The sequence below is a fragment of the Dermacentor albipictus genome, chromosome 2 (assembly GCF_038994185.2).
Source record: "Dermacentor albipictus isolate Rhodes 1998 colony chromosome 2, USDA_Dalb.pri_finalv2, whole genome shotgun sequence".
In the NCBI taxonomy this organism is placed as follows: Eukaryota; Metazoa; Arthropoda; class Arachnida; order Ixodida; family Ixodidae; genus Dermacentor; species Dermacentor albipictus.
Window position 1 is genome coordinate 144,525,180 of NC_091822.1, and position 27,353 is coordinate 144,552,532.

Here is a 27,353-nt window from a genome sequence, read left to right on the forward strand (position 1 = left end):
GCGACTGTCTTTGGGGTGACCGAGGAGTGCGTGATGGCATTCGCGTCGTCTCGTGCGTGCGCCGAGAGCCGTTTCATCCAGGCGTCGCGTAGCGCGCTGACGATGCTGCGTCGGAGACACACGTGCTGCAATGCCACCACTGCGAACAGGCCCTTTCTGGACGTGGTCGACTGGAGGCGAATGGCACGCGTCGACCACGCCCACGGCTAGCGCAGGCGGGGCCTCGAGGGGTGACGCCGGCGCGGCAGCAGCGAACAAGGTCCGCCGCCACGCCAGGTGCCTGCAAGCGCCGGCTGCGTCGCGCCGGGTTACGAGAAGCGCCTCGGTGCTGCGCAGGATGCGGAAGAGGAGACCATGAGCGAAAAGTTCTCCAAAGATCCGCCGCCGGGCGGAGGCACTGGCTCGCGGGGGCAACCGCCACCCGGCGTGCCAGTGCCGGAACAGCCCGAAGACAACCGAGAACCACCACTTCAGCAGCTTTCCTCTGAGCCAAAGAATGGAAGAGTTGCCGATCAAGAGGGTAAGCAGGAAGCGGCATCATCGACCAAGTGCCAGTCGCAGCCCGACGTCGTACAGTTCACCAGGAGTTTCGGCAACTACCGGGTGGAGCAACACCTGTCGCGCGACGATGTGGTCGATCAGGACGGCCGTCAGCCCTTCAAGTCCGCTAGCCTGGGCATGGGCACCGTGTCCAGCATACGGTACACCATGTCCAGAACGGTGCCCTTGCAGGTGGAGCCCGGAGACCTGCCGATGATGGGCTCTGATGCACCGGGCGGAGTTTCCGCGAGTGGTGGTGGTGGTGCCACCGACGCCGCTACTGCGAGCACCCGGGCCGCGTCCACGGCCCCGCGACCACAGCACGTCAACATCGTGGTCATGCTCAACTCGACCACCTCCGATGCCGGGAACAGCAAGTCCGGCACCTCCGCACAGTCGTCGCCAAAAAAATTTGAAATTCCTGTGCCACGCGCAAAATCTTTGTTCGAAGTCGGCTCTGCGGACAGGAGCATGAAGCCCGAGTTCAGCAGCGGCGGGGGCGCCAAGAAGTCACGCTCTGTCAACCTCGAGCACCTCAAGGAACAGGACGTCGCTGAGCTCGTGCGCTTCCTGAACGCCGCTTTCGCGGCGCAGAGAACAGACTCGACGACAATGCCACCATGTGACATCCTGTCTTCCCTAGCCAGTGGTCGAAGAACCATTCGGTTTGACGCCAACGACGGTACCGGTGGCCTGCCTCCGACGTCAAAGCCTGATACACGTGAGGAAAGCGTCCAGGCTGAGCAGCCACCAACGCCCATGCGTGCCACCGGCTCGCAGACGGAAGGATTAGTACCGGATGGAGCTATTTTTCAAATGCCCCAGCAACTGGCAGGCGAGAGAGCGAGAGGTCCCACTGAGAGGCTGTACTTGCTGAGCGAAGAGCAGATCAAGCAAGCGTTTGGCAGCGATGATGTCATTGTGCGGTTCCCTCACATGGACGTTCCACTCCGGCGAGTAAGCTCAGATCGCGGCAGAGGGACAGGCTCAACGGAAAGCAGTGGAGGCAGACCAGAGATACCCAGCTGGCTGCAAGAGTTCTTCACCAAACGTGACGGCACTGTGGCCGCCAAGCCTCGCCGCTCCCTGGAAGCGCAAGGTCCGGTGGCCGCGATCATTGAGGAAACAGAAATACCTCAAACAGTAGGAGTCGAATCGTATCAACCAGTACTGGCAGGAAGCGCCCTCGTCGAGCTTCAAGAGAAAGCAACCGACAGTGCTGAGCTTATGGAACGGGCAACGCCGCTGGAGATGCAGCTATCGCCAGCGGAAATCTTGCGAGAAAAGAAATTGGAGTCACCCGGAGGTCCTTTTCAGGGCACTTGGGAGCCAGAAGTTGAAGACGCAAAGAAATTGACAGGCAAAAAGCTTGAAGAACGACGACCGCGAGATGACACATCGGCCGCCATTGAAGCTGTCGGGAATGAAGCTAAGACAACGCTCGATTCGGCGCAGAAATCGCCCGAAGAAGTGCCCAACGTTGAAGCGAGGGTCTGGACAGCTGATACTGGAGCGGAACTCGAAGAGTCGACTTCGGAGGATGAAGTTCTTGAAGCTGTGGTAAACAGAGGGAAGCGCAAGCGCTCAAAGAGAGCATCCCAATCTGTGGCTCTCGTTGTCTTACCCACGCCTGACGAAACAGAATTGAGTCTACGTGATGCTGTAAACGTTACTGTAACGGACACCTTGGAGAAACAGTCCGCGATCGAAGGAACTATTGCGCCGCCACTTGCACAGCAAGAATGTCTCGCAATCACTTATGACGGAGCTGAGTCTGCAGAACTGGCAGCAAGGAGGCCCGACGTGGCGCCTACTGAGCGAAAGAAGCGTCAGGAAAAGGCGCTGCCAGTATCCGCACGGGATGATGCAACAGAGGCCGCAATGGGAGCTCCCCAAGAAGCAGGTACAGAAATTATAGAACACAATATTCCTGAAAGAACTGTTACGGAGAAGTTGGACGTGACAGAAACCGGTGAAAAAGTATCAGCGGAGGCCCGCCAAGAATTCGCGGAAGGATTCCCGACGCAGAAGCTAGAAGGAACCCAACTTTCGGCAACCAGGAAGGAATCACATGAATTCTCACCGGCTGAGGTGTGGCCAGAGTACGGCAAAGAAGCGAGGGCGGAGGAAGGTGACCAAGAGTCTGCTCCTCCAAAGCCAATGTCAACGGAGGCGCCTTTAGTGGGAGAGGTGCCAGCCATAACAGAAGTGCCGACAGAGCGCCAACCATCTGCGATTGAGCTTTTCCCACTAGAGGAGGTACCAGCAGTTGAGTGGAAGCCTAGCGCCGAGGAGCTTTTGTCCCTAGTGACTCCTCCAAAAGTTACTGCCGCAGAATCTCAGGTTCCCGAAATGGCACCGTTAGAAAAGCCGTTGGTAGAACATTTACCTTCCCTCGAGCTTGTCTCAACGGAAGAAGCTCCACAGATCGAGTGGAAACAAGCGAGCACCGAGGAACTTTCAGAAATTGGTCCTCGGAAGTTTGTGGAAGAAGAAGCGCGAGCAGCTCTGGAGACTCCAGCAACACTAAGAGAGGTTGAACCAATGCTTAAAATTCGACGCACGACGTCGGAAGAAGCACCGCACCTCGAGGGAGTGTCCAGCACTGGTGAAATGTCGGAGGAGTTTTCCGGGCTTCCTACGATGGAATTTCTGCTCGCACAGATCCCAGGCTTGGAGAAGGCTCCAGTTCGCCAAGCACCATCCGGTGAGCTTATTATGTCTGAGGGAACACCGTCGATAGAATATCAACCACTTTACCCGAAAGCCACGCAGCCGTTAGGTGAAACCTTGGAAAGAGCTCCTCCAAAGCGTAAAAGATCAGGTCAGTTCGCAGGATCGGAAGAAACACCACCAATCGAATGGAAAGCCAGCTTCGTAGAGCGGTCAGACGACTTCGCGCCGGAGTGGTTGCGGCCGGAGCAAGGTACTAACCGAGTCGCCGTCGCCAGGAGGCTTCCACTGAAGAGGAAAACGTCAGGCGACCTGTTTGGTTCCGAAAAAACGCCATCTATAGAATGGCAGATGAGCCTGGAAGAACCGTCAGAAACCGGAGCTTCGTCAAGAGCACCTTCGGAGGCCGCTGGTCAAATGATTCCGGTGGTTCAAGGACACACTGCACGATCTGTAGCGTCAGGCGAGCTCATTGAATTTAAACCATTATCGCTTGAATCGAGCGCTGGCGCAGTGGAACCGTCGGAGTATATGCCATCAGAGGTAACCGACGCAGACCAGAGATTACGAGATCATGATGCAAAGGAGGCTTTCGTGTCCGAAGGAACGACATCAATTGAGGGGAGAGCAAGGGTTAAGAAAGGGCAGGCGTCCCTTGCGGACAAATGGGCAACTCTAAAGGCACCTGATCAAGTCGTTCCAGCCATTGAATATGTATCACAGGAAGTACCGTCGCCTGAGTTCAGTGAACATCTATTACCAATTGAGTCAGATCAAAGTATTAAAAAATCATCGTCAGAAGGGCGAGGGTTTATTGCGCCTTATGAAAAATTTGACATCAAGCAAGAAGCGCCGGGAGAGCTTATCGAACTTCAAGGAATATCTTCTTCTGAATGGAAGTCTGATATTGAAGAACAACCAGCGATTGTCGCCCTTCTAGATACAGAGAAAGGCACACCTAAACTCGGTTCGTATGATGCACATGAACGCGAAAAGACATCCACAACAGGGCCGGAATCGAAAATTAGCGAGCTACCACAACTAACGCAACTCACAATTATGCAGCCACAGCCTGAAGAGAACAGAAAAACCTCATCAAGTGAGCAAGGATCATCAGTAGGAACGTTCTCCATTGATGCTCTTTCTGACACACGACCAAATATCTCGGCGCTCGGCATCGCTACAGCTGAACCAAAAGAAGTGCAACCACTTTTCCTGGCCAGCGCGGTTAAAGAGCCCCTCATTAGGCCAATATTAGAAGAAAACCTTCAAATAAAAGAAGCACAGTCCGAATGGTTGGGGAGCCCATCCCTCGTAGCGGCAGAGCAAGAAGCGGAACTGGTCGAGCCACTTCAAGAAATTCGTGAGCCAGTCTCGGAAACATCGGAGCAGATAAAGTTAACCGCAGCAGCAGCAGCAGCACCAGGTGGCGCAATGACCCCGATTCAACTCAAACCGGTGGAGGAGTACCCTCCAGAAAAACAAATACAAGAAATATCGGAAAAAGCTTTCTGGCAGCCTTGCACCGCTGCCCCATCGTCTGAGGTGCCCGCTATTGAGTTAAAGCCAGAAAGGAGGATATCTCTAGAAAAAGCACTACCACCAAGAGGTTTAGCAGAACCTTCTCTCGAACCACAATCGCAAATGCCACAAACAATAGGAAGGCTTGCTCAAGAAACCCATGAGCGACGTGCCGAAGAACCAGTCGAAGATAGAGCAGCTTTAGCTATCACCGCTGCCCCATCTTTTGAACTACCTTCCTTTGAGCTAAAGCCAGAGGAAAAGAAACGCTCTCCCCAAAAGCCATCAGAAGCGCAAGCAGCGCTTCCTTTTGTGCCAGAAGCAGAAAAGGCAGAACCAGTCGGGTTTGTTGAAAAATCAAGGCGTGAAGAAAAGCTGCCGTCTGACACAACATCGTTCGCGCCAGCTGCACAACTAGCCGCGATTCAGCAAATTGCGCAAGAGCGCCCACTGGAGAAGGAAATGCCACCCGATATCTTGAAAGGGCCATCCTTCGAGGGCACCTTCGCTGAAGCACCAGCAGAGGAAATAATGCCAGGCCTGGAATTAGCGCCGCCTTCCGTTATAGTGAGTGCCCAGCCGATGTCACGCAAGGAAAACGAGGAAATGGTCGAGAACATTGTTCTTTGCGAGGTAGAGGAACAGAAAGCGCTTATGGAAACACCCGCTGGCGGAAAAGTGTCAGTTACTGAAAGGTCGCCCGTATCGGGCATAGGGGCGGTCGGCCAGTTGGAGCGTGGCGAAAAGAAAGAGGAGCAATTAGAACAGCTCGTTCTTCCCGAAGTGCACGAACAGGAAGCTGTTGACGAAGCGCTCGAAAAGCAAAACGTTCCCGTTAGCAGGATGACACTGCTACCCACTGAAGGGGCGTTTGAGCCGTTGGAGCACAGAGAAATGGAAGCAGCGCCAGTTGTTGGATTTATTTTTCCCGATGTGCAGGAACAAGAACCCGTACCTCGAGCACCCACAAAGGAAAAGGTCGCGCTCATAGAAACAGCACCAGTCTCGAGTGAAGATACTGTCCAGCATCCGGCGATCATGAGAGAAGTGTCGGGCGAAGAACTCAGTTTACCGGAGGTAAAGGAACTGGAGGTCCTTACGGAGAAATCTGCCGAGAAAATGCCATCACTTCAACTATCCCCGGAATTGGCTCATGTGGCAGTCGTTCCGACGACGTGCAAAGCCAAAGAACAGCCGCATGTCGAAAAAGTCATGCTTCTAGAAGAGCAGCCACGGAAAGTCCTCGCTGAAGTATCTGTCGAGGAAGGAGCTCCATCTTTCGAATTCTCAGGGACATTCGCTGTACCCGCAGTGAAGCCGCTAGCACTTGAGGAAGATGAAGTCCTCCTTCCAGTGGTGCAGGAACAAGAAGCTCTATCCGAAGCAACTACAAAAGAAGCACGTTCCAGTGTAGAAGCGGCCGCCGTATTTCCTCAAGTGAAGTCAGAGCCAACAATGCACAGAGGAAAGGAGGAGCCGCTCGTCGAAGAACTTCTCTCAGAGGCGAAAGAACAGAATGCACTTACCGGAATACCGGCAAAAGAAAGTCTGGCGCTTGATGAAATTGCACCTTTAGCCATTGAGAGAGCAGCTGAGCCGTCTGTGCCCAAGAAAGTGAAAGAGGCGCAAGAAATTGAAACTTTTCTACCAGAGGTGGAGGAACAAAACCGTCTACCTGAAGTACCACCGGCAGAAAGTGTGCCGACAATAGGAATAACGCCAACATCCGCTGTAGCCGCTGCCGAGCCGCAGGCGGGCAAGATAGAACACGAGCTGGCCGAAGAAGTTTTTCCAGATGTACAAGAAGAGGAAGCCGTCAAAGAAACGCACACCGAGGAAAGAGTACCTGTGCATAAACATGTGCCTGTATCAGCTGAAATGGTGGTCGAGCCGGCGCCACGAAAAGAAAAGGAAGAACCACTGATAGAAGCAGTCCCTCTTCGAGAAGTCCAGGTAATGCAGGCGCTGCCGGCAGCAACAGCGGAGAAACGTTTATTTCCGGAGAAAATGGCACCGGTAGTAGGAGAAGAAGCCACAGGCAAAGAACTCGTCTTTCCCGAGGTTCAGGAAAAGGAAACACTTGAAGAAGTCGCCTTGAAAGAATCACCTTTGGTTGAACTGACACAAGTTCCTTCGGTGCCAATAACGGCTGAAGTGCCACTCATGCCAGCGCCGCAAGAGAAAATTGAAAGGGTGCCAGACCTTGCAATTCTGGAAGTGCAAGAACAGGAATCGCTACCCGAAGCAGTGGCAGAAAAGCAATTAGCAGTTGCTAAAGTGGCACCAATATATGTTGAAGGTGTCGTAGAGCCAATAACGCGAGAAGAAAAGGTAGAGGCCGCCGCAGAAGAATTTGTCCTTCCAACTGTGCAACAACAGGAAGTCGTTCCCGAAAATTTCCCAGTAGAGGAAGCAGCCGCTATTTCAATTGAGCCAGTATCTACTGCGATGGCGCCAGAATTGCTTGAGCAGAAGGAAGGAGAAGAAGCCACAGACAAAGAGCTCGTCCTTCCCGAGGTTCAGGAAAAGGAAGCACTTGAAGAAGAAGTCGCCTTGAAAAAATCACCTTTTGTTGAACTGACACAAGTTCCTTCGGTGCCAATAACGGCTGAAGTGCCACTCATGCCAGCGCCGCAAGAGAAAATTGAAAGGGTGCCAGACCTTGCAATTCTGGAAGTGCAAGAACAGGAATCGCTACCCGAAGCAGTGGCAGAAAAGCAATTAGCAGTTGCTAAAGCGGCACCAGTATATGTTGAAGGTGTCGTCGAGCCAATAGCGCGAGAAGAAAAGGTAGAGGCCGCCGCAGAAGAATTTGTCCTTCCAACTGTGCAACAACAGGAAGTCGTTCCCGAAAATTTCCCAGTAGAGGAAGCAGCCGCTATTTCAATTGAGCCAGTATCTACTGCGATGGCGCCAGAATTGCTTGAGCAGAAGGAAGGAGAAGAAGCCACAGACAAAGAGCTCGTCCTTCCCGAGGTTCAGGAAAAGGAAGCACTTGAAGAAGAAGTCGCCTTGAAAGAATCACCTTTTGTTGAACTGACACAAGTCCCTTCGGTGCCGGTAACCGCTGAAGTGCCACTCATGCCAGCGCCGCAAGAGAAAATTGAAAGGGTGCCAGACCTTGCAATTCTGGAAGTGCAAGAACAGGAATCGCTACCCGAAGCAGTGGCAGAGAAGCAATTAGCAGTTGCTAAAGCGGCACCAGTATATGTTGAAGGTGTCGTCGAGCCAATAGCGCGAGAAGAAAAGGTAGAGGCCGCCGCAGAAGAATTTGTCCTTCCAACTGTGCAACAACAGGAAGTCGTTCCCGAAAATTTCCCAGTAGAGGAAGCAGCCGCTATTTCAATTGAGCCAGTATCTACTGCGATGGCGCCAGAATTGCTTGAGCAGAAGGAAGGAGAAGAAGCCACAGACAAAGAGCTCGTCCTTCCCGAGGTTCAGGAAAAGGAAGCACTTGAAGAAGAAGTCGCCTTGAAAGAATCACCTTTTGTTGAACTGACACAAGTCCCTTCGGTGCCGGTAACCGCTGAAGTGCCACTCATGCCAGCGCCGCAAGAGAAAATTGAAAGGGTGCCAGACCTTGCAATTCCGGAAGTGCAAGAACAGGAATCGCTACCCGAAGTAGTGGCAGAAAAGCAATTAGCAGTTGCTAAAGCGGCACCAGTATATGTTGAAGGTGTCGTCGAGCCAATAGCGCGAGAAGAAAAGGTAGAGGCCGCCGCAGAAGAATTTGCCCTTCCAACAGTGCAACAACAGGAACTCGTTCCCGAAAATTTCCCAGTAGAGGAAGCAGCCGCTATTTCAATTGAGCCAGTATCTACTGCGATGGCGCCAGAATTGCTTGAGCAGAAGGAAGGAGAAGAAGCCACAGACAAAGAGCTCGTCCTTCCCGAGGTTCAGGAAAAGGAAGCACTTGAAGAAGAAGTCGCCTTGAAAAAATCACCTTTTGTTGAACTGACACAAGTTCCTTCGGTGCCAATAACGGCTGAAGTGCCACTCATGCCAGCGCCGCAAGAGAAAATTGAAAGGGTGCCAGACCTTGCAATTCTGGAAGTGCAAGAACAGGAATCGCTACCCGAAGCAGTGGCAGAAAAGCAATTAGCAGTTGCTAAAGCGGCACCAGTATATGTTGAAGGTGTCGTCGAGCCAATAGCGCGAGAAGAAAAGGTAGAGGCCGCCGCAGAAGAATTTGTCCTTCCAACTGTGCAACAACAGGAAGTCGTTCCCGAAAATTTCCCAGTAGAGGAAGCAGCCGCTATTTCAATTGAGCCAGTATCTACTGCGATGGCGCCAGAATTGCTTGAGCAGAAGGAAGGAGAAGAAGCCACAGACAAAGAGCTCGTCCTTCCCGAGGTTCAGGAAAAGGAAGCACTTGAAGAAGAAGTCGCCTTGAAAGAATCACCTTTTGTTGAACTGACACAAGTCCCTTCGGTGCCGGTAACCGCTGAAGTGCCACTCATGCCAGCGCCGCAAGAGAAAATTGAAAGGGTGCCAGACCTTGCAATTCCGGAAGTGCAAGAACAGGAATCGCTACCCGAAGTAGTGGCAGAAAAGCAATTAGCAGTTGCTAAAGCGGCACCAGTATATGTTGAAGGTGTCGTCGAGCCAATAGCGCGAGAAGAAAAGGTAGAGGCCGCCGCAGAAGAATTTGCCCTTCCAACAGTGCAACAACAGGAAGTCGTTCCCGAAAATTTCCCAGTAGAGGAAGCAGCCCCTATTTCAATTGAGCCAGTATCTACTGCGATGGCGCCAGAATTGCTTGAGCAGAAGGAAGGAGAAGAAGCCACAGACAAAGAGCTCGTCCTTCCCGAGGTTCAGGAAAAGGAAACACTTGAAGAAGTCGCCTTGAAAGAATCACCTTTGGTTGAACTGACACAAGTTCCTTCGGTGCCAATAACGGCTGAAGTGCCACTCATGCCAGCGCCGCAAGAGGAAATTGAAAAGGTGCCAGACCTTGCAATTCCGGAAGTGCAAGAACAGGAATCGCTACCCGAAGCAGTGGCAGAAAAGCAATTAGCAGTTGCTAAAGCGGCACCAGTATATGTTGAAGGTGTCGTCGAGCCAATAGCGCGAGAAGAAAAGGTAGAGGCCGCCGCAGAAGAATTTGCCCTTCCAACAGTGCAACAACAGGAAGTCGTTCCCGAAAATTTCCCAGTAGAGGAAGCAGCCCCTATTTCAATTGAGCCAGTATCTACTGCGATGGCGCCAGAATTGCTTGAGCAGAAGGAAGGAGAAGAAGCCACAGACAAAGAGCTCGTCCTTCCCGAGGTTCAGGAAAATGAAGCACTTGAAGAAGTCGCCTTGAAAGAATCACCTTTGGTTGAACTGACACAAGTTGCTTCGGTGCCGGTAACCGCTGAAGTACCACTCATGCCAGCGCCACAAGAGAAAATTGAAAGGGTGCCAGACCTTGTAATTCTGGAGGTGCAAGAACAGGAATCGCTACCCGAAGCAGTGGCAGAAAAGCAATTAGCAGTTACTAAAACGGCACCAGTACCTGTTGAAGGTGTCTCCCAGCCGGTTGCACGAGAAATGGTAAAGGCGGCCGCAGAAGAACCTATACTTGCGATGGTGAAGGAACAGGAAACTGAACCTCTTCCAGAGAGAGAAGTGGCTGTTGTCGAAACTGCTCCCTTATTTGCTGCATCAGCAGCTGAAGTTTTTCCTCGAAAAGAAACAGAAGAGTCCATTGCTGTGGCACTTCTCCTTCCAGAGGTGCAGGAGCAGGAATCACTTGCAGTAACACCCGTCAAGGAAAGCAAGCCGATATCAGCAGAAAAGGCAGAGCCGATGGCGCCCAAGGAAGTACTAGAGACGCCGATAGAAGAACTTCAAGTTCCAGAAGTGCAGGAACAGAAAGCCGTTATTGAAGCGTTTACAGAGGGAAAAGTGGACGTGACAGAAACAGCACCTGTGTCCACTGCATTGATGGCCGAGCTTCTCGCATACAAAAAAGAAGAAGGAGCGATCGGCGACGAACTTGTCCTTCCCGAGGTGCAGGAAGAGGAAGCGCTGACGGAAACGCCCGTCGAAGGAAAGTTGCTTGTTGAGCCGGCACTTGTGAAAGTCGGTATTACGGTTCAGCCAATGGTCCGCAAGGATAAAGTTTCACAAATACAAGATGTCATCCATGCAAAGGTCCGCGTTGAAGACGTCCTCGGAGAAGCGCCTGTCGATAAAATTTCATTGCATAAAATGTCTCTAACATGCGCTCTACCAGCATCGCAGACAGTGTCACTAAAAACGGAAGCGCCTGTCAAAAAACACTCCCTTCCTGATTTGCAGGAACAGGCAACATTTGCTGCAGCACGTGTGGACGGAGCAGTTCCGGCTGTATCTATGGTACCTCCATTCACTGAATCGGGCATCGAGCGAATATCCAGCACTGAAGAGACGCCTGGTAAAGACATTGTACTGCCCCAGGTACTTGAAGAAGCTGCCATGCGCGAAGCACCTGCAGAGAAAATTCTTTCCGGCGCCGAAGCAGCACACGTAATCACAGCACCGCTTGTAGTACCGGCGTTAGAAAAAGCAAAAGCGCCTGTAGAAGAGTTCGTCCTTCCTGAAGTGCAAGAACAAGAAGCTTTTATGGTAGTACATGGTCAAGGAAGATTTGATGGTAGTGGATTAGCATCAGGTATGGAAAAGCCACCGGACACAACCCCTTCAGATTTTGACTTGCGCTCAACAGAACAAGAAGGGCTCACGCAAGGCATGACAATCTTCGAGGCGCCTGCTCAAGTAACTTCTCCCAAAACACCTGAAGAGGTTAGGGTTCCAGAAATCACGATGGTACCTCCGTATGAACCTGACTTTGTTCCCCTGGTACCAATAGAAGGGAAACGCTCTTTGTCAGAAGAATCGATCGTGCCGGAGTTCCTCGTCGAACCGCCTACCTTTCCTAGTGAAGAGCCTAGTGAAGGTTTCACTCCTCCAGAGCTACCCGATGATATTTCTTCTAAGAAAGTGTTCACGGTAGCAGCGCCCTTTTTCAGGACCATGACATTACCTGCAGTCGCTTCAACAAAGGTTAGGTCTCCTCTGCAGACAACTCCGCTTAAGGAGCCTCAGGACACGGCAAGACGGCCCACTAAAGTAACACCTTTTAGCACAAAGCCTGCTGAATCTGCCGCACAGCCAAGAAAGGCACCGGAACTTAAGAAAGTTTCGGAAGAGACATGGGGATTATTCACATCGGCTGAAGTGAAGACAAGGATTCCTAGGCCTGATGAGTATGAAATACAGGAAGCAGTGGCTTCTACAGAGCCGCATGCCGAAACTTCCGAAGGTGGTATCATTGAACTAGCCCCGCAGGAAGACCTGCTGCCGTTGCAAGCTGACGTATCAGAGGGAAAATGCGCTAATATCGACTTTCAAGAGATGGCACCAGAAGCAGTGCTCGACAAAAGAGAACAAGTTGCGCAAACGTCCGTTTATGAGCCTGTTAGAGAACAGCCACGCACGTCGGAGGAGCTCAAACTTGTACCAGCCCTGGAAGCGTCTCCAATTCCAGAAGCCGACATGGAAGAACTAATCTCTCGAAAAGAGGTAACACCCTTACTAGTGAAAGGTGCAGAACAGCCGCCGGCTGAAGTTTTCCTGCACGAAAGAGACACGATCAGTAAGGAGTCACTTCTTCCGGCGGAAACTGAAGAATATGTGACTGAAGCAGAGCAGTTGGAGCTTGTTCCCGCACCCGACGAAATTCCAGTTGAAGAACCGCAATCAATACCAACAGTTGCAGACGAATACGCTGTGTCCCTGGCTTTCCCCGAGACGGTTCTTCAAGCAGGTGCGGAAAACAAGGTGGCCGGTGAAGATTTATTCCCTCCAGACTTTGGCGAGGTGCCTGTAACACGTAAATCGGACTTGAACCTTGTTCCCGAACTTGAAGCAAATTCCGTCCTTGAAGTTCCTGCGACTCAGACAGCACTTTTGGGAGACACTGGACCCTTCATAAGTGAAGCGTTTAAAGACGAAGCACCTGTTGATATCATGTTGACCAGAGATTTTCGGTCAACCACAGATCAGGTACAACCCTGCAAAGCGTTGTTTGAAGTTCCACTACAGGCAACTACAATTTGCGAAGATAACAAAAAAGAAACCCTAGCTACACGTAAACTGTCAGCACAAGAAAAAACATTGATTCTCGAGACGCCAGCAGATATTGTTAAGCAGGCGGAGGAGAAAGTTAAAGATATGGAAACGAGAGCCATTTTTACAGAGCAAGAAGTCATGCCGGAACCTCGCGAGAAAAGGGCACTTGTCGAAAAAGGTATTTTCCTTCCAGAGGTCATAGAACAGGAAGCCCTACCGGAAGTTCCTCTGGAAAAAATAGCTGCAGCCATTGAACTGCAGGCTGTAGTCATTGAACGTGCACTCGAGCCTGGGTCACCAATGGAAAAAGAAAAATACATGCAAGAGCTTATGCTTCAAGAGGCGAAAGAACAGAAATCCCTACTGGAGGAAGCGGCAAAGGAGAAACCTGTTTCCCTTGAAATGCAAGGGTTATTCGCTGAACCTGCTTTAGAGCCAGGGCCAGGGAAAGAAAAACCTGAGGCACCTATGGAAGAGCTTTCACTTCCAGTAGTTCATGAACAGGAAGCCATGCTGGAAGTCTTACTTGGAGTGCCTGAAGAAAGAAGAGGTCAAATTATTGATATGGCGCGGGTATATGGTCAGCCTGAAGAACCGTCCGCGAAACGCAAGGAAAAGGCGGACCTTAAGGAACTCGTTCTTCCAGAAGTTCAGCAACATGCAGCCGTTTCTGAAGCACCTAAAGAGCCGACCAGTGTCTCGGAAGTCACCAAGCCACGGGGACTGTTCGGCGAGCATGTTGAATCTCGTACCGCTGAAATTATATTGGAAAGCGAACAAATATCCGAATCAGCAACAGCAGACTTCAAAAAAGGCGGCTATCCCGCATTGTCGACGTTCGATCTGTTGGTTAGCTATAACAAGGAAGTTACAAAGATGGACCTGCCGAGTGATGTGCAAAGCAGTCCAACGAGCGCACAGTACAAGCGCGGTCAAGAATTCCAAGTATCCGCTCCCGTAAGGAAAGCAACGCCATCTTCAGTTATTACAAGTTGCCAGAAGTGCGATGAAAAGAGGAGCATGGAAAGCGTATTTTTCCTCACTTCGCCAGAAAGACTGTATGCCGCATCGCGGCATGAAGGAACAGAAGGACACGCTGCGGAAGGGAAAACAGGTTCCGAAGAAATATCCGCACAGCCACCTGGTTACGAACTAGAATACCTCTACATTCCAGAATTTATGACACAAGAATCATCTGACCAAACCTTACTGCAAGAACAGAAAGTGTGTGAAGAGGAACTTCCAGCCATTCACAAGGCATCTGTAATCGCTGAACCAGCTGCTCAAGCTGAAGAGCCAGCCAAACTATTCCACGTGCAGCCTCCCGCTTATCAACTCGAGTACCTCTACGTGCCAGAGTTCATGATGCGAGAAAAACCTCAAGGAGTTCCAGCTGAACAAAAGGGACAACCTGCGTACGAACGGGAATACCTTTACGTGCCGGAGTTCATGACGCACGAAGACCATGAAGAAGTTCGGGTGGGAGAAGAAGCACCAGCTCCAGAAACAGCAAGAGAGGCCAAAAAACTTGTCAGACCCCCCTCCGATTATGGAGTAGAACTATCCCACATGGCAAACATGATTCCACAAACACCCTATGCAGAAGTCCCAAAGGAAAAAACGAAAAAGTCTCCTGTCGAAGTTCCCACACCAAAATGGCCTCAATACATCCAAGCACAGCCACCCACTTACGAGCGCGAATACATGTACGTGCCAGAATTCATGGTACGTGAACAACCTGAAGTAGAACCACCGCGGGAAGTAGAGGAAGCGAGAGCTTTCGAGGCCGTGAGACCAACTGGAGTGCTTTACGTAGAGCCTCCTTCTTACGAACTGGAGTACCTCCACGTGCCAGAATTCATGACGCGAGAACAACCTGTGAGTGTTCCAGCAGAAGAAAAGGTAGCACCGTTTCCAGAAGAGCCAAAGACGCGCAAAAGGCCTTCTACTGGTTATGCAGTGGAAATACCTTGGGTCGCAAGTATTGTTACGAAGCCAGCGGCGGAAGTTCCACAGAAAGAAAAAGCGCCTCCAGTCAAAGTTCCCACGATGGAAGCGCCTGAATACGGCCAAGCGCAGCCTCCCACTTACGCGCCAGAATACATGTACGTGCCAGAATTCATGGCACGTGAACAACCTGAAGTAGCACCACCGCGGGAAGCAGAGGAAGCGAGAGCTTTCGAGGCCGTGAGACCAACTGGAGTGCTTTACGTAGAGCCTCCTTCTTACGAACTGGAGTACCTCCACGTGCCAGAATTCATGACGCGAGAACAACCTGTGAGTGTTCCAGCAGAAGAAAAGGTAGCACCGTTTCCAGAAGAGCCAAAGACACGCAAAAGGCCTTCTACTGGTTATGCAGTGGAAATACCTTGGGTCGCAAGTATTGTTACGAAGCCAGCGGCGGAAGTTCCACAGAAAGAAAAAGCGCCTCCAGTCAAAGTTCCCACGATGGAAGCGCCTGAATACGCCCAAGCGCAGCCTCCTACTTACGCGCCAGAATACATGTACGTGCCAGAATTCATGGCACGTGAACAACCTGAAGTAGCACCACCGCGGGAAGTAGAGGAAGCGAGAGCTTTCGAGCCCGTGAGACCAACTGGAGTGCTTTACGTAGAGCCTCCTTCTTACGAACTGGAGTACCTCCACGTGCCAGAATTCATGACGCGAGAACAACCTGTGAGTGTTCCAGCAGAAGAAAAGGTATCACCGTTTCCAGAAGAGCCAAAGACGCGCAAAAGGCCTTCTACTGGTTATGAAATGGAAATACCCTGGGTCGCAAGTATTGTTACGAAGCCAGCGGCGGAAGTTCAACAGAAAGAAAAAGCACCTCCTGTCAAAGTTCCCACGATGGAAGCGCCTGAACAGGTCCAAGCACAGCCTCCCACTTACGCGCCAGAATACATGTACGTGCCAGAATTCATGGCACGTGAACAACCTGAAGTAGAACCACCGCGGGAAGTAGAGGAAGGGAGAGCTTTCGAGGCCGTGAGACCAACCGGAGTGCTTTACGTAGAGCCTCCTCCTTACGAACTGGAGTACCTCCACGTGCCAGAATTCATGACGCGAGAACAACCTATAGGTGTTCCAGCAGAAGAAAAGGTAGCACCGTTTCCAGAAGAGCCAAAGAAACGCAAAAGGCCTTCTACTGGTTATGGAGTGGAAATACCTTGGGTCGCAAGTATTGTTACGAAGCCAGCGGCGGAAGTTCCAGAGACAGAAAAAGCGCCTCCTGTCAAAGTTCCCACGATGGAAGCGCCTGAATACGCCCAAGCGCAGCCTCCCACTTACGCGCCAGAGTACATGTATGTGCCAGAATTCATGGCACGTGAACAACCTCAAGTAGCACCACCGCGGGAAGTAGAGGAAGCGAGAGCTTTCGAGGCCGTGAGACCAACCGGAGTGCTTTACGTAGAGCCTCCTCCTTACGAACTGGAGTACCTCCACGTGCCAGAATTCATGACGCGAGAACAACCTATAGGTGTTCCAGCAGAAGAAAAGGTAGCACCGTTTCCAGAAGAGCCAAAGAAGCGCAAAAGGCCTTCTACTGGTTATGGAGTGGAAATACCTTGGGTCGCAAGTATTGTTACGAAGCCAGCGGCGGAAGTTCCACAGAAAGAAAAAGCGCCTCCAGTCAAAGTTCCCACGATGGAAGCGCCTGAATACGCCCAAGCGCAGCCTCCTACTTACGCGCCAGAATACATGTACGTGCCAGAATTCATGGCACGTGAACAACCTGAAGTAGCACCACCGCGGGAAGTAGAGGAAGCGAGAGCTTTCGAGCCCGTGAGACCAACTGGAGTGCTTTACGTAGAGCCTCCTTCTTACGAACTGGAGTACCTCCACGTGCCAGAATTCATGACGCGAGAACAACCTGTGAGTGTTCCAGCAGAAGAAAAGGTATCACCGTTTCCAGAAGAGCCAAAGACGCGCAAAAGGCCTTCTACTGGTTATGAAATGGAAATACCCTGGGTCGCAAGTATTGTTACGAAGCCAGCGGCGGAAGTTCAACAGAAAGAAAAAGCACCTCCTGTCAAAGTTCCCACGATGGAAGCGCCTGAACAGGTCCAAGCACAGCCTCCCACTTACGCGCCAGAATACATGTACGTGCCAGAATTCATGGCACGTGAACAACCTGAAGTAGAACCACCGCGGGAAGTAGAGGAAGGGAGAGCTTTCGAGGCCGTGAGACCAACCGGAGTGCTTTACGTAGAGCCTCCTCCTTACGAACTGGAGTACCTCCACGTGCCAGAATTCATGACGCGAGAACAACCTATAGGTGTTCCAGCAGAAGAAAAGGTAGCACCGTTTCCAGAAGAGCCAAAGAAACGCAAAAGGCCTTCTACTGGTTATGGAGTGGAAATACCTTGGGTCGCAAGTATTGTTACGAAGCCAGCGGCGGAAGTTCCAGAGACAGAAAAAGCGCCTCCTGTCAAAGTTCCCACGATGGAAGCGCCTGAATACGCCCAAGCGCAGCCTCCCACTTACGCGCCAGAGTACATGTATGTGCCAGAATTCATGGCACGTGAACAACCTCAAGTAGCACCACCGCGGGAAGTAGAGGAAGCGAGAGCTTTCGAGGCCGTGAGACCAACCGGAGTGCTTTACGTAGAGCCTCCTCCTTACGAACTGGAGTACCTCCACGTGCCAGAATTCATGACGCGAGAACAACCTATAGGTGTTCCAGCAGAAGAAAAGGTAGCACCGTTTCCAGAAGAGCCAAAGAAGCGCAAAAGGCCTTCTACTGGTTATGGAGTGGAAATACCTTGGGTCGCAAGTATTGTTACGAAGCCAGCGGCGGAAGTTCCACAGAAAGAAAAAGCGCCTCCAGTCAAAGTTCCCACGATGGAAGCGCCTGAATACGCCCAAGCGCAGCCTCCTACTTACGCGCCAGAATACATGTACGTGCCAGAATTCATGGCACGTGAACAACCTGAAGTAGCACCACCGCCGGAAGTAGAGGAAGCGAGAGCTTTCGAGGCCGTGAGACCAACTGGAGTGCTTTACGTAGAGCCTCCTCCTTACGAACTGGAGTACCTCCACGTGCCAGAATTCATGACGCGAGAACAACCTATAGGTGTTCCAGCAGAAGAAAAGCTAGCACCGTTTCCAGAAAAGCCGAAGACGCGCAAAAGGCCTTCTACTGGTTATGGAGTGGAAATACCTTGGGTCGCAAGTATTGTTACGAAGCCAGCGGCGGAAGTTCCACAGAAAGAAATAGCGCCTCCTGTCAAAGTTCCCACGATGGAAGCGCCTGAATACGCCCAAGCGCAGCCTCCTACTTACGCGCCAGAATACATGTACGTGCCAGAATTCATGGCACGTGAACAACCTGAAGTAGAACCACCGCGGGAAGTAGAGGAAGGGAGAGCTTTCGAGGCCGTGAGACCAACTGGAGTGCTTTACGTAGAGCCTCCTTCTTACGAACTGGAGTACCTCCACGTGCCAGAATTCATGACGCGAGAACAACCTGTGAGTGTTCCAGCAGAAGAAAAGGTAGCACCGTTTCCAGAAGAGCCAAAGACGCGCAAAAGGCCTTCTACTGGTTATGAAATGGAAATACCCTGGGTCGCAAGTATTGTTACGAAGCCAGCGGCGGAAGTTCCACAGAAAGAAAAAGCGCCTCCAGTCAAAGCTCCCACGATGGAAGCGCCTGAATACGCCCAAGCGCAGCCTCCTACTTACGCGCCAGAATACATGTACGTGCCAGAATTCATGGCACGTGAACAACCTGAAGTAGCACCACCGCGGGAAGTAGAGGAAGCGAGAGCTTTCGAGGCCGTGAGACCAACTGGAGTGCTTTACGTAGAGCCTCCTCCTTACGAACTGGAGTACCTCCACGTGCCAGAATTCATGACGCGAGAACAACCTATAGGTGTTCCAGCAGAAGAAAAGGTAGCACCGTTTCCAGAAGAGCCAAAGAAACGCAAAAGGCCTTCTACTGGTTATGGAGTGGAAATACCTTGGGTCGCAAGTATTGTTACGAAGCCAGCGGCGGAAATTCCACAGAAAGAAAAAGCGCCTCCTGTCAAAGTCCCAAAGATGGAAGCGCCTGAATACGTCCAAGCACAGCCTCCTACTTACGCGCCAGAGTACATGTATGTGCCAGAATTCATGGCACGTGAACAACCTGAAGTAGCACCACCGCGGGAAGTAGAGGAAGCGAGAGCTTTCGAGGCCGTGAGACCAACTGGAGTGCTTTACGTAGAGCCTCCTCCTTACGAACTGGAGTACCTCCACGTGCCAGAATTCATGACGCGAGAACAACCTATAGGTGTTCCAGCAGAAGAAAAGGAAGCACCGTTTTCAGAAGAGCCAAAGACGCGCAAAAGGCCTTCTACTGGTTATGGAGTGGAAATACCTTGGGTCGCAAGTATTGTTACGAAGCCAGCGGCGGAAGTTCCACAGAAAGAAAAAGCGCCTCCAGTCAAAGTTCCCACGATGGAAGCGCCTGAATATGCCCAAGCGCAGCCTCCTACTTACGCGCTAGAATACATGTACGTGCCAGAATTCATGGCACGTGAACAACCTCAAGTAGCACCACCGCGGGAAGTAGAGGAAGCGAGAGCTTTCGAGGCCGTGAGACCAACCGGAGTGCTTTACGTAGAGCCTCCTCCTTACGAACTGGAGTACCTCCACGTGCCAGAATTCATGACGCGAGAACAACCTATAGGTGTTCCAGCAGAAGAAAAGGTAGCACCGTTTCCAGAAGAGCCAAAGAAGCGCAAAAGGCCTTCTACTGGTTATGGAGTGGAAATACCTTGGGTCGCAAGTATTGTTACGAAGCCAGCGGCGGAAGTTCCACAGAAAGAAAAAGCGCCTCCAGTCAAAGTTCCCACGATGGAAGCGCCTGAATACGCCCAAGCGCAGCCTCCTACTTACGCGCCAGAATACATGTACGTGCCAGAATTCATGGCACGTGAACAACCTGAAGTAGCACCACCGCCGGAAGTAGAGGAAGCGAGAGCTTTCGAGGCCGTGAGACCAACTGGAGTGCTTTACGTAGAGCCTCCTCCTTACGAACTGGAGTACCTCCACGTGCCAGAATTCATGACGCGAGAACAACCTATAGGTGTTCCAGCAGAAGAAAAGCTAGCACCGTTTCCAGAAAAGCCGAAGACGCGCAAAAGGCCTTCTACTGGTTATGGAGTGGAAATACCTTGGGTCGCAAGTATTGTTACGAAGCCAGCGGCGGAAGTTCCACAGAAAGAAATAGCGCCTCCTGTCAAAGTTCCCACGATGGAAGCGCCTGAATACGCCCAAGCGCAGCCTCCTACTTACGCGCCAGAATACATGTACGTGCCAGAATTCATGGCACGTGAACAACCTGAAGTAGAACCACCGCGGGAAGTAGAGGAAGGGAGAGCTTTCGAGGCCGTGAGACCAACTGGAGTGCTTTACGTAGAGCCTCCTTCTTACGAACTGGAGTACCTCCACGTGCCAGAATTCATGACGCGAGAACAACCTGTGAGTGTTCCAGCAGAAGAAAAGGTAGCACCGTTTCCAGAAGAGCCAAAGACGCGCAAAAGGCCTTCTACTGGTTATGAAATGGAAATACCCTGGGTCGCAAGTATTGTTACGAAGCCAGCGGCGGAAGTTCCACAGAAAGAAAAAGCGCCTCCAGTCAAAGCTCCCACGATGGAAGCGCCTGAATACGCCCAAGCGCAGCCTCCTACTTACGCGCCAGAATACATGTACGTGCCAGAATTCATGGCACGTGAACAACCTGAAGTAGCACCACCGCGGGAAGTAGAGGAAGCGAGAGCTTTCGAGGCCGTGAGACCAACTGGAGTGCTTTACGTAGAGCCTCCTCCTTACGAACTGGAGTACCTCCACGTGCCAGAATTCATGACGCGAGAACAACCTATAGGTGTTCCAGCAGAAGAAAAGGTAGCACCGTTTCCAGAAGAGCCAAAGAAACGCAAAAGGCCTTCTACTGGTTATGGAGTGGAAATACCTTGGGTCGCAAGTATTGTTACGAAGCCAGCGGCGGAAGTTCCACAGAAAGAAAAAGCGCCTCCAGTCAAAGTTCCCACGATAGAAGCGCCTGAATACGCCCAAGCGCAGCCTCCTACTTACGCGCCAGAATACATGTACGTGCCAGAATTCATGGCACGTGAACAACCTGAAGTAGAGCCACCGCGGGAAGTAGAGGAAGCGAGAGCTTTCGAGGCCGTGAGACCAACTGGAGTGCTTTACGTAGAGCCTCCTCCTTACGAACTGGAGTACCTCCACGTGCCAGAATTCATGACGCGAGAACAACCTATAGGTGTTCCAGCAGAAGAAAAGGAAGCACCGTTTTCAGAAGAGCCAAAGACGCGCAAAAGGCCTTCTACTGGTTATGGAGTGGAAATACCTTGGGTCGCAAGTATTGTTACGAAGCCAGCGGCGGAAGTCCCACAGAAAGAAAAAGCGCCTCCAGTCAAAGTTCCCACGATGGAAGCGCCTGAATATGCCCAAGCGCAGCCTCCTACTTACGCGCTAGAATACATGTACGTGCCAGAATTCATGGCACGTGAACAACCTCAAGTAGCACCACCGCGGGAAGTAGAGGAAGCGAGAGCTTTCGAGGCCGTGAGACCAACCGGAGTGCTTTACGTAGAGCCTCCTCCTTACGAACTGGAGTACCTCCACGTGCCAGAATTCATGACGCGAGAACAACCTATAGGTGTTCCAGCAGAAGAAAAGGTAGCACCGTTTCCAGAAGAGCCAAAGAAGCGCAAAAGGCCTTCTACTGGTTATGGAGTGGAAATACCTTGGGTCGCAAGTATTGTTACGAAGCCAGCGGCGGAAGTTCCACAGAAAGAAAAAGCGCCTCCAGTCAAAGTTCCCACGATGGAAGCGCCTGAATACGCCCAAGCGCAGCCTCCTACTTACGCGCCAGAATACATGTACGTGCCAGAATTCATGGCACGTGAACAACCTGAAGTAGCACCACCGCCGGAAGTAGAGGAAGCGAGAGCTTTCGAGGCCGTGAGACCAACTGGAGTGCTTTACGTAGAGCCTCCTCCTTACGAACTGGAGTACCTCCACGTGCCAGAATTCATGACGCGAGAACAACCTATAGGTGTTCCAGCAGAAGAAAAGCTAGCACCGTTTCCAGAAAAGCCGAAGACGCGCAAAAGGCCTTCTACTGGTTATGGAGTGGAAATACCTTGGGTCGCAAGTATTGTTACGAAGCCAGCGGCGGAAGTTCCACAGAAAGAAATAGCGCCTCCTGTCAAAGTTCCCACGATGGAAGCGCCTGAATACGCCCAAGCGCAGCCTCCTACTTACGCGCCAGAATACATGTACGTGCCAGAATTCATGGCACGTGAACAACCTGAAGTAGAACCACCGCGGGAAGTAGAGGAAGGGAGAGCTTTCGAGGCCGTGAGACCAACTGGAGTGCTTTACGTAGAGCCTCCTTCTTACGAACTGGAGTACCTCCACGTGCCAGAATTCATGACGCGAGAACAACCTGTGAGTGTTCCAGCAGAAGAAAAGGTAGCACCGTTTCCAGAAGAGCCAAAGACGCGCAAAAGGCCTTCTACTGGTTATGAAATGGAAATACCCTGGGTCGCAAGTATTGTTACGAAGCCAGCGGCGGAAGTTCCACAGAAAGAAAAAGCGCCTCCAGTCAAAGCTCCCACGATGGAAGCGCCTGAATACGCCCAAGCGCAGCCTCCTACTTACGCGCCAGAATACATGTACGTGCCAGAATTCATGGCACGTGAACAACCTGAAGTAGCACCACCGCGGGAAGTAGAGGAAGCGAGAGCTTTCGAGGCCGTGAGACCAACTGGAGTGCTTTACGTAGAGCCTCCTCCTTACGAACTGGAGTACCTCCACGTGCCAGAATTCATGACGCGAGAACAACCTATAGGTGTTCCAGCAGAAGAAAAGGTAGCACCGTTTCCAGAAGAGCCAAAGAAACGCAAAAGGCCTTCTACTGGTTATGGAGTGGAAATACCTTGGGTCGCAAGTATTGTTACGAAGCCAGCGGCGGAAGTTCCACAGAAAGAAAAAGCGCCTCCAGTCAAAGTTCCCACGATAGAAGCGCCTGAATACGCCCAAGCGCAGCCTCCTACTTACGCGCCAGAATACATGTACGTGCCAGAATTCATGGCACGTGAACAACCTGAAGTAGAGCCACCGCGGGAAGTAGAGGAAGCGAGAGCTTTCGAGGCCGTGAGACCAACTGGAGTGCTTTACGTAGAGCCTCCTCCTTACGAACTGGAGTACCTCCACGTGCCAGAATTCATGACGCGAGAACAACCTATAGGTGTTCCAGCAGAAGAAAAGGTAGCACCGTTTCCAGAAGAGCCAAAGACGCGCAAAAGGCCTTCTACTGGTTATGGAGTAGAAATACCTTGGGTCGCTAGTATTGTTACGAAGCCAGCGGCGGAAGTTCCACAGAAAGAAATGGCGCCTCCTGTCAAAGTTCCCACGATGGAAGCGCCTGAATACGCCCAAGCGCAGCCTCCTACTTACGCGCCAGAATACATGTACGTGCCAGAATTCATGGCACGTGAACAACCTGAAGTAGAACCACCGCGGGAAGTAGAGGAAGGGAGAGCTTTGGAGGCCGTGAGACCAACCGGAGTGCTTTACGTAGAGCCTCCTCCTTACGAACTGGAGTACCTCCACGTGCCTGAATTCATGACGCGAGAACAACCTATAGGTGTTCCAGCAGAAGAAAAGGAAGCACCGTTTCCAGAAAAGCCAAAGACGCGCAAAATGCTATTGATGCCTTCTACTGGTTATGAAATGGAATTGCCCTGGGTCGCAAGTATTGTTACGAAGTCCGCGGCGGAAATTCCACAGAAAGAAAAAGCGCCTCCTGTCAAAGTCCCAAAGATGGAAGCGCCTGAATACGTCCAAGCACAGCCTCCTACTTACGCGCCAGAGTACATGTATGTGCCAGAATTCATGGCACGTGAACAACCTGAAGTAGCACCACCGCGGGAAGTAGAGGAAGGGAGAGCTTTCGAGGCCGTGAGACCAACCGGAGTGCTTTACGTAGAGCCTCCTTCTTACGAACTGGAGTACCTCCACGTGCCAGATTTCATGACGCGAGAACAACCTATAGGTGTTCCAGCAGAAGAAAAGGAAGCACCGTTTCCAGAAAAGCGAAAGACGCGCAAAATGCTATTGATGCCTTCTACTGGTTATGAAATGGAATTGCCCTGGGTCGCAAGTATTGTTACGAAGCCAGCGGCGGAAGTTCCACAGAAAGAAAAAGCGCCTCCTGTCAAAGTCCCAACGATGGAAGCGCCTGAATACGTCCAAGCGCAGCCTCCTACTTACGCGCCAGAATACATGTACGTGCCAGAATTCATGGCACGTGAACAACCTGAAGTAGCACCACCACGGGAAGTAGAGGAAGCGAGAGCTTTCGAGGCCGTGAGACCAACCGGAGTGCTTTACGTAGAGCCTCCTTCTTACGAACTGGAGTACCTCCACGTGCCAGAATTCATGACGCGAGAACAACCTATAGGTGTTCCAGCAGAAGAAAAGGAAGCACCGTTTCCAGAAAAGCCAAAGACGCGCAAAATGCTATTGATGCCTTCTACTGGTTATGAAATGGAATTGCCCTGGGTCGCAAGTATTGTTACGAAGCCAGCGGCGAAAGTTCAACAGAAAGAAAAGGAGCCTACTGTCAAAGTTCCCACGATGCAAGCGCCTGAATACGTCCAAGCACAGCCTCCCACTTACGCGCCAGAGTACATGTATGTGCCAGAATTCATGGCACGTGAACAACCTGAAGTAGCACCACCGCGGGAAGTAGAGGAAGGGAGAGCTTTCGAGGCCGTGAGACCATCCGGAGTGCTTTACGTAGAGCCTCCTTCTTACGAACTGGAGTACCTCCACGTGCCAGAATTCATGACGCGAGAACAACCTATAGGTGTTCCAGCAGAAGAAAAGGTAGCACCGTTTCCAGAAGAGCCAAAGAAGCGCAAAAGGCCTTCTACTGGTTATGGAGTGGAAATACCTTGGGTCGCAAGTATTGTTACGAAGCCAGCGGCGGAAGTTCCACAGAAAGAAAAAGCGCCTCCAGTCAAAGTTCCCACGATGGAAGCGCCTGAATACGCCCAAGCGCAGCCTCCTACTTACGCGCCAGAATACATGTACGTGCCAGAATTCATGGCACGTGAACAACCTGAAGTAGAACCACCGCGGGAAGTAGAGGAAGGGAGAGCTTTCGAGGCCGTGAGACCAACTGGAGTGCTTTACGTAGAGCCTCCTTCTTACGAACTGGAGTACCTCCACGTGCCAGAATTCATGACGCGAGAACAACCTGTGAGTGTTCCAGCAGAAGAAAAGGTAGCACCGTTTCCAGAAGAGCCAAAGACGCGCAAAAGGCCTTCTACTGGTTATGAAATGGAAATACCCTGGGTCGCAAGTATTGTTACGAAGCCAGCGGCGGAAGTTCCACAGAAAGAAAAAGCGCCTCCAGTCAAAGCTCCCACGATGGAAGCGCCTGAATACGCCCAAGCGCAGCCTCCTACTTACGCGCCAGAATACATGTACGTGCCAGAATTCATGGCACGTGAACAACCTGAAGTAGCACCACCGCGGGAAGTAGAGGAAGCGAGAGCTTTCGAGGCCGTGAGACCAACTGGGGTGCTTTACGTAGAGCCTCCTCCTTACGAACTGGAGTACCTCCACGTGCCAGAATTCATGACGCGAGAACAACCTATAGGTGTTCCAGCAGAAGAAAAGGAAGCACCGTTTCCAGAAAAGCGAAAGACGCGCAAAATGCTATTGATGCCTTCTACTGGTTATGAAATGGAATTGCCCTGGGTCGCAAGTATTGTTACGAAGCCAGCGGCGGAAGTTCCACAGAAAGAAAAAGCGCCTCCTGTCAAAATCCCAACGATGGAAGCGCCTGAATACGTCCAAGCGCAGCCTCCTACTTACGCGCCAGAATACATGTACGTGCCAGAATTCATGGCACGTGAACAACCTGAAGTAGCACCACCACGGGAAGTAGAGGAAGCGAGAGCTTTCGAGGCCGTGAGACCAACCGGAGTGCTTTACGTAGAGCCTCCTTCTTACGAACTGGAGTACCTCCACGTGCCAGAATTCATGACGCGAGAACAACCTATAGGTGTTCCAGCAGAAGAAAAGGAAGCACCGTTTCCAGAAAAGCCAAAGACGCGCAAAATGCTATTGATGCCTTCTACTGGTTATGAAATGGAATTGCCCTGGGTCGCAAGTATTGTTACGAAGCCAGCGGCGGAAGTTCAACAGAAAGAAAAGGAGCCTACTGTCAAAGTTCCCACGATGGAAGCGCCTGAATACGTCCAAGCACAGCCTCCCACTTACGCGCCAGAGTACATGTATGTGCCAGAATTCATGGCACGTGAACAACCTGAAGTAGCACCACCACGGGAAGTAGAGGAAGCGAGAGCTTTCGAGGCCGTGAGACCAACCGGAGTGCTTTACGTAGAGCCTCCTTCTTACGAACTGGAGTACCTCCACGTGCCAGAATTCATGACGCGAGAACAACCTATAGGTGTTCCAGCAGAAGAAAAGGTAGCACTGTTTCCAGAAGAGCCAAAGACGCGCAAAAGGCCTTCTACTGGTTATGGAGTGGAAATACCTTGGGTCGCAAGTATTGTTACGAAGCCAGCGGCGGAAGTTCCACAGAAAGAAAAAGCGCCTCCTGTCAAAATCCCAACGATGGAAGCGCCTGAATACGTCCAAGCGCAGCCTCCTACTTACGCGCCAGAATACATGTACGTGCCAGAATTCATGGCACGTGAACAACCTGAAGTAGCACCACCACGGGAAGTAGAGGAAGCGAGAGCTTTCGAGGCCGTGAGACCAACCGGAGTGCTTTACGTAGAGCCTCCTTCTTACGAACTGGAGTACCTCCACGTGCCAGAATTCATGACGCGAGAACAACCTATAGGTGTTCCAGCAGAAGAAAAGGAAGCACCGTTTCCAGAAAAGCCAAAGACGCGCAAAATGCTATTGATGCCTTCTACTGGTTATGAAATGGAATTGCCCTGGGTCGCAAGTATTGTTACGAAGCCAGCGGCGGAAGTTCAACAGAAAGAAAAGGAGCCTACTGTCAAAGTTCCCACGATGGAAGCGCCTGAATACGTCCAAGCACAGCCTCCCACTTACGCGCCAGAGTACATGTATGTGCCAGAATTCATGGCACGTGAACAACCTGAAGTAGCACCACCGCGGGAAGTAGAGGAAGGGAGAGCTTTCGAGGCCGTGAGACCAACCGGAGTGCTTTACGTAGAGCCTCCTTCTTACGAACTGGAGTACCTCCACGTGCCAGATTTCATGACGCGAGAACAACCTATAGGTGTTCCAGCAGAAGAAAAGGAAGCACCGTTTCCAGAAAAGCGAAAGACGCGCAAAATGCTATTGATGCCTTCTACTGGTTATGAAATGGAATTGCCCTGGGTCGCAAGTATTGTTACGAAGCCAGCGGCGGAAGTTCCACAGAAAGAAAAAGCGCCTCCTGTCAAAATCCCAACGATGGAAGCGCCTGAATACGTCCAAGCACAGCCTCCCACTTA

The 27,353-nt window shown here is 51.6% G+C and overlaps 1 protein-coding gene across 3 annotated transcripts in view; it reads left to right on the forward strand.

Moving 5' to 3' along the window:
- The window catches only part of LOC135904613 (titin-like), a 71,220-nt gene that overhangs the window by 24,453 nt on the left and 19,414 nt on the right, over nt 1–27,353 (forward strand). For 2 of the 3 annotated variants that reach the window (XM_070534055.1, XM_070534054.1), the window contains exon 2: nt 1–27,353. This exon is cut by the window's right edge and continues 7,068 nt beyond it. In XM_070534055.1, the coding sequence (XP_070390156.1) occupies nt 355–27,353 (26,999 nt within the window). In that variant the 5' untranslated portion in view covers nt 1–354. The other variant, XM_070534056.1, reaches the window with a different exon arrangement.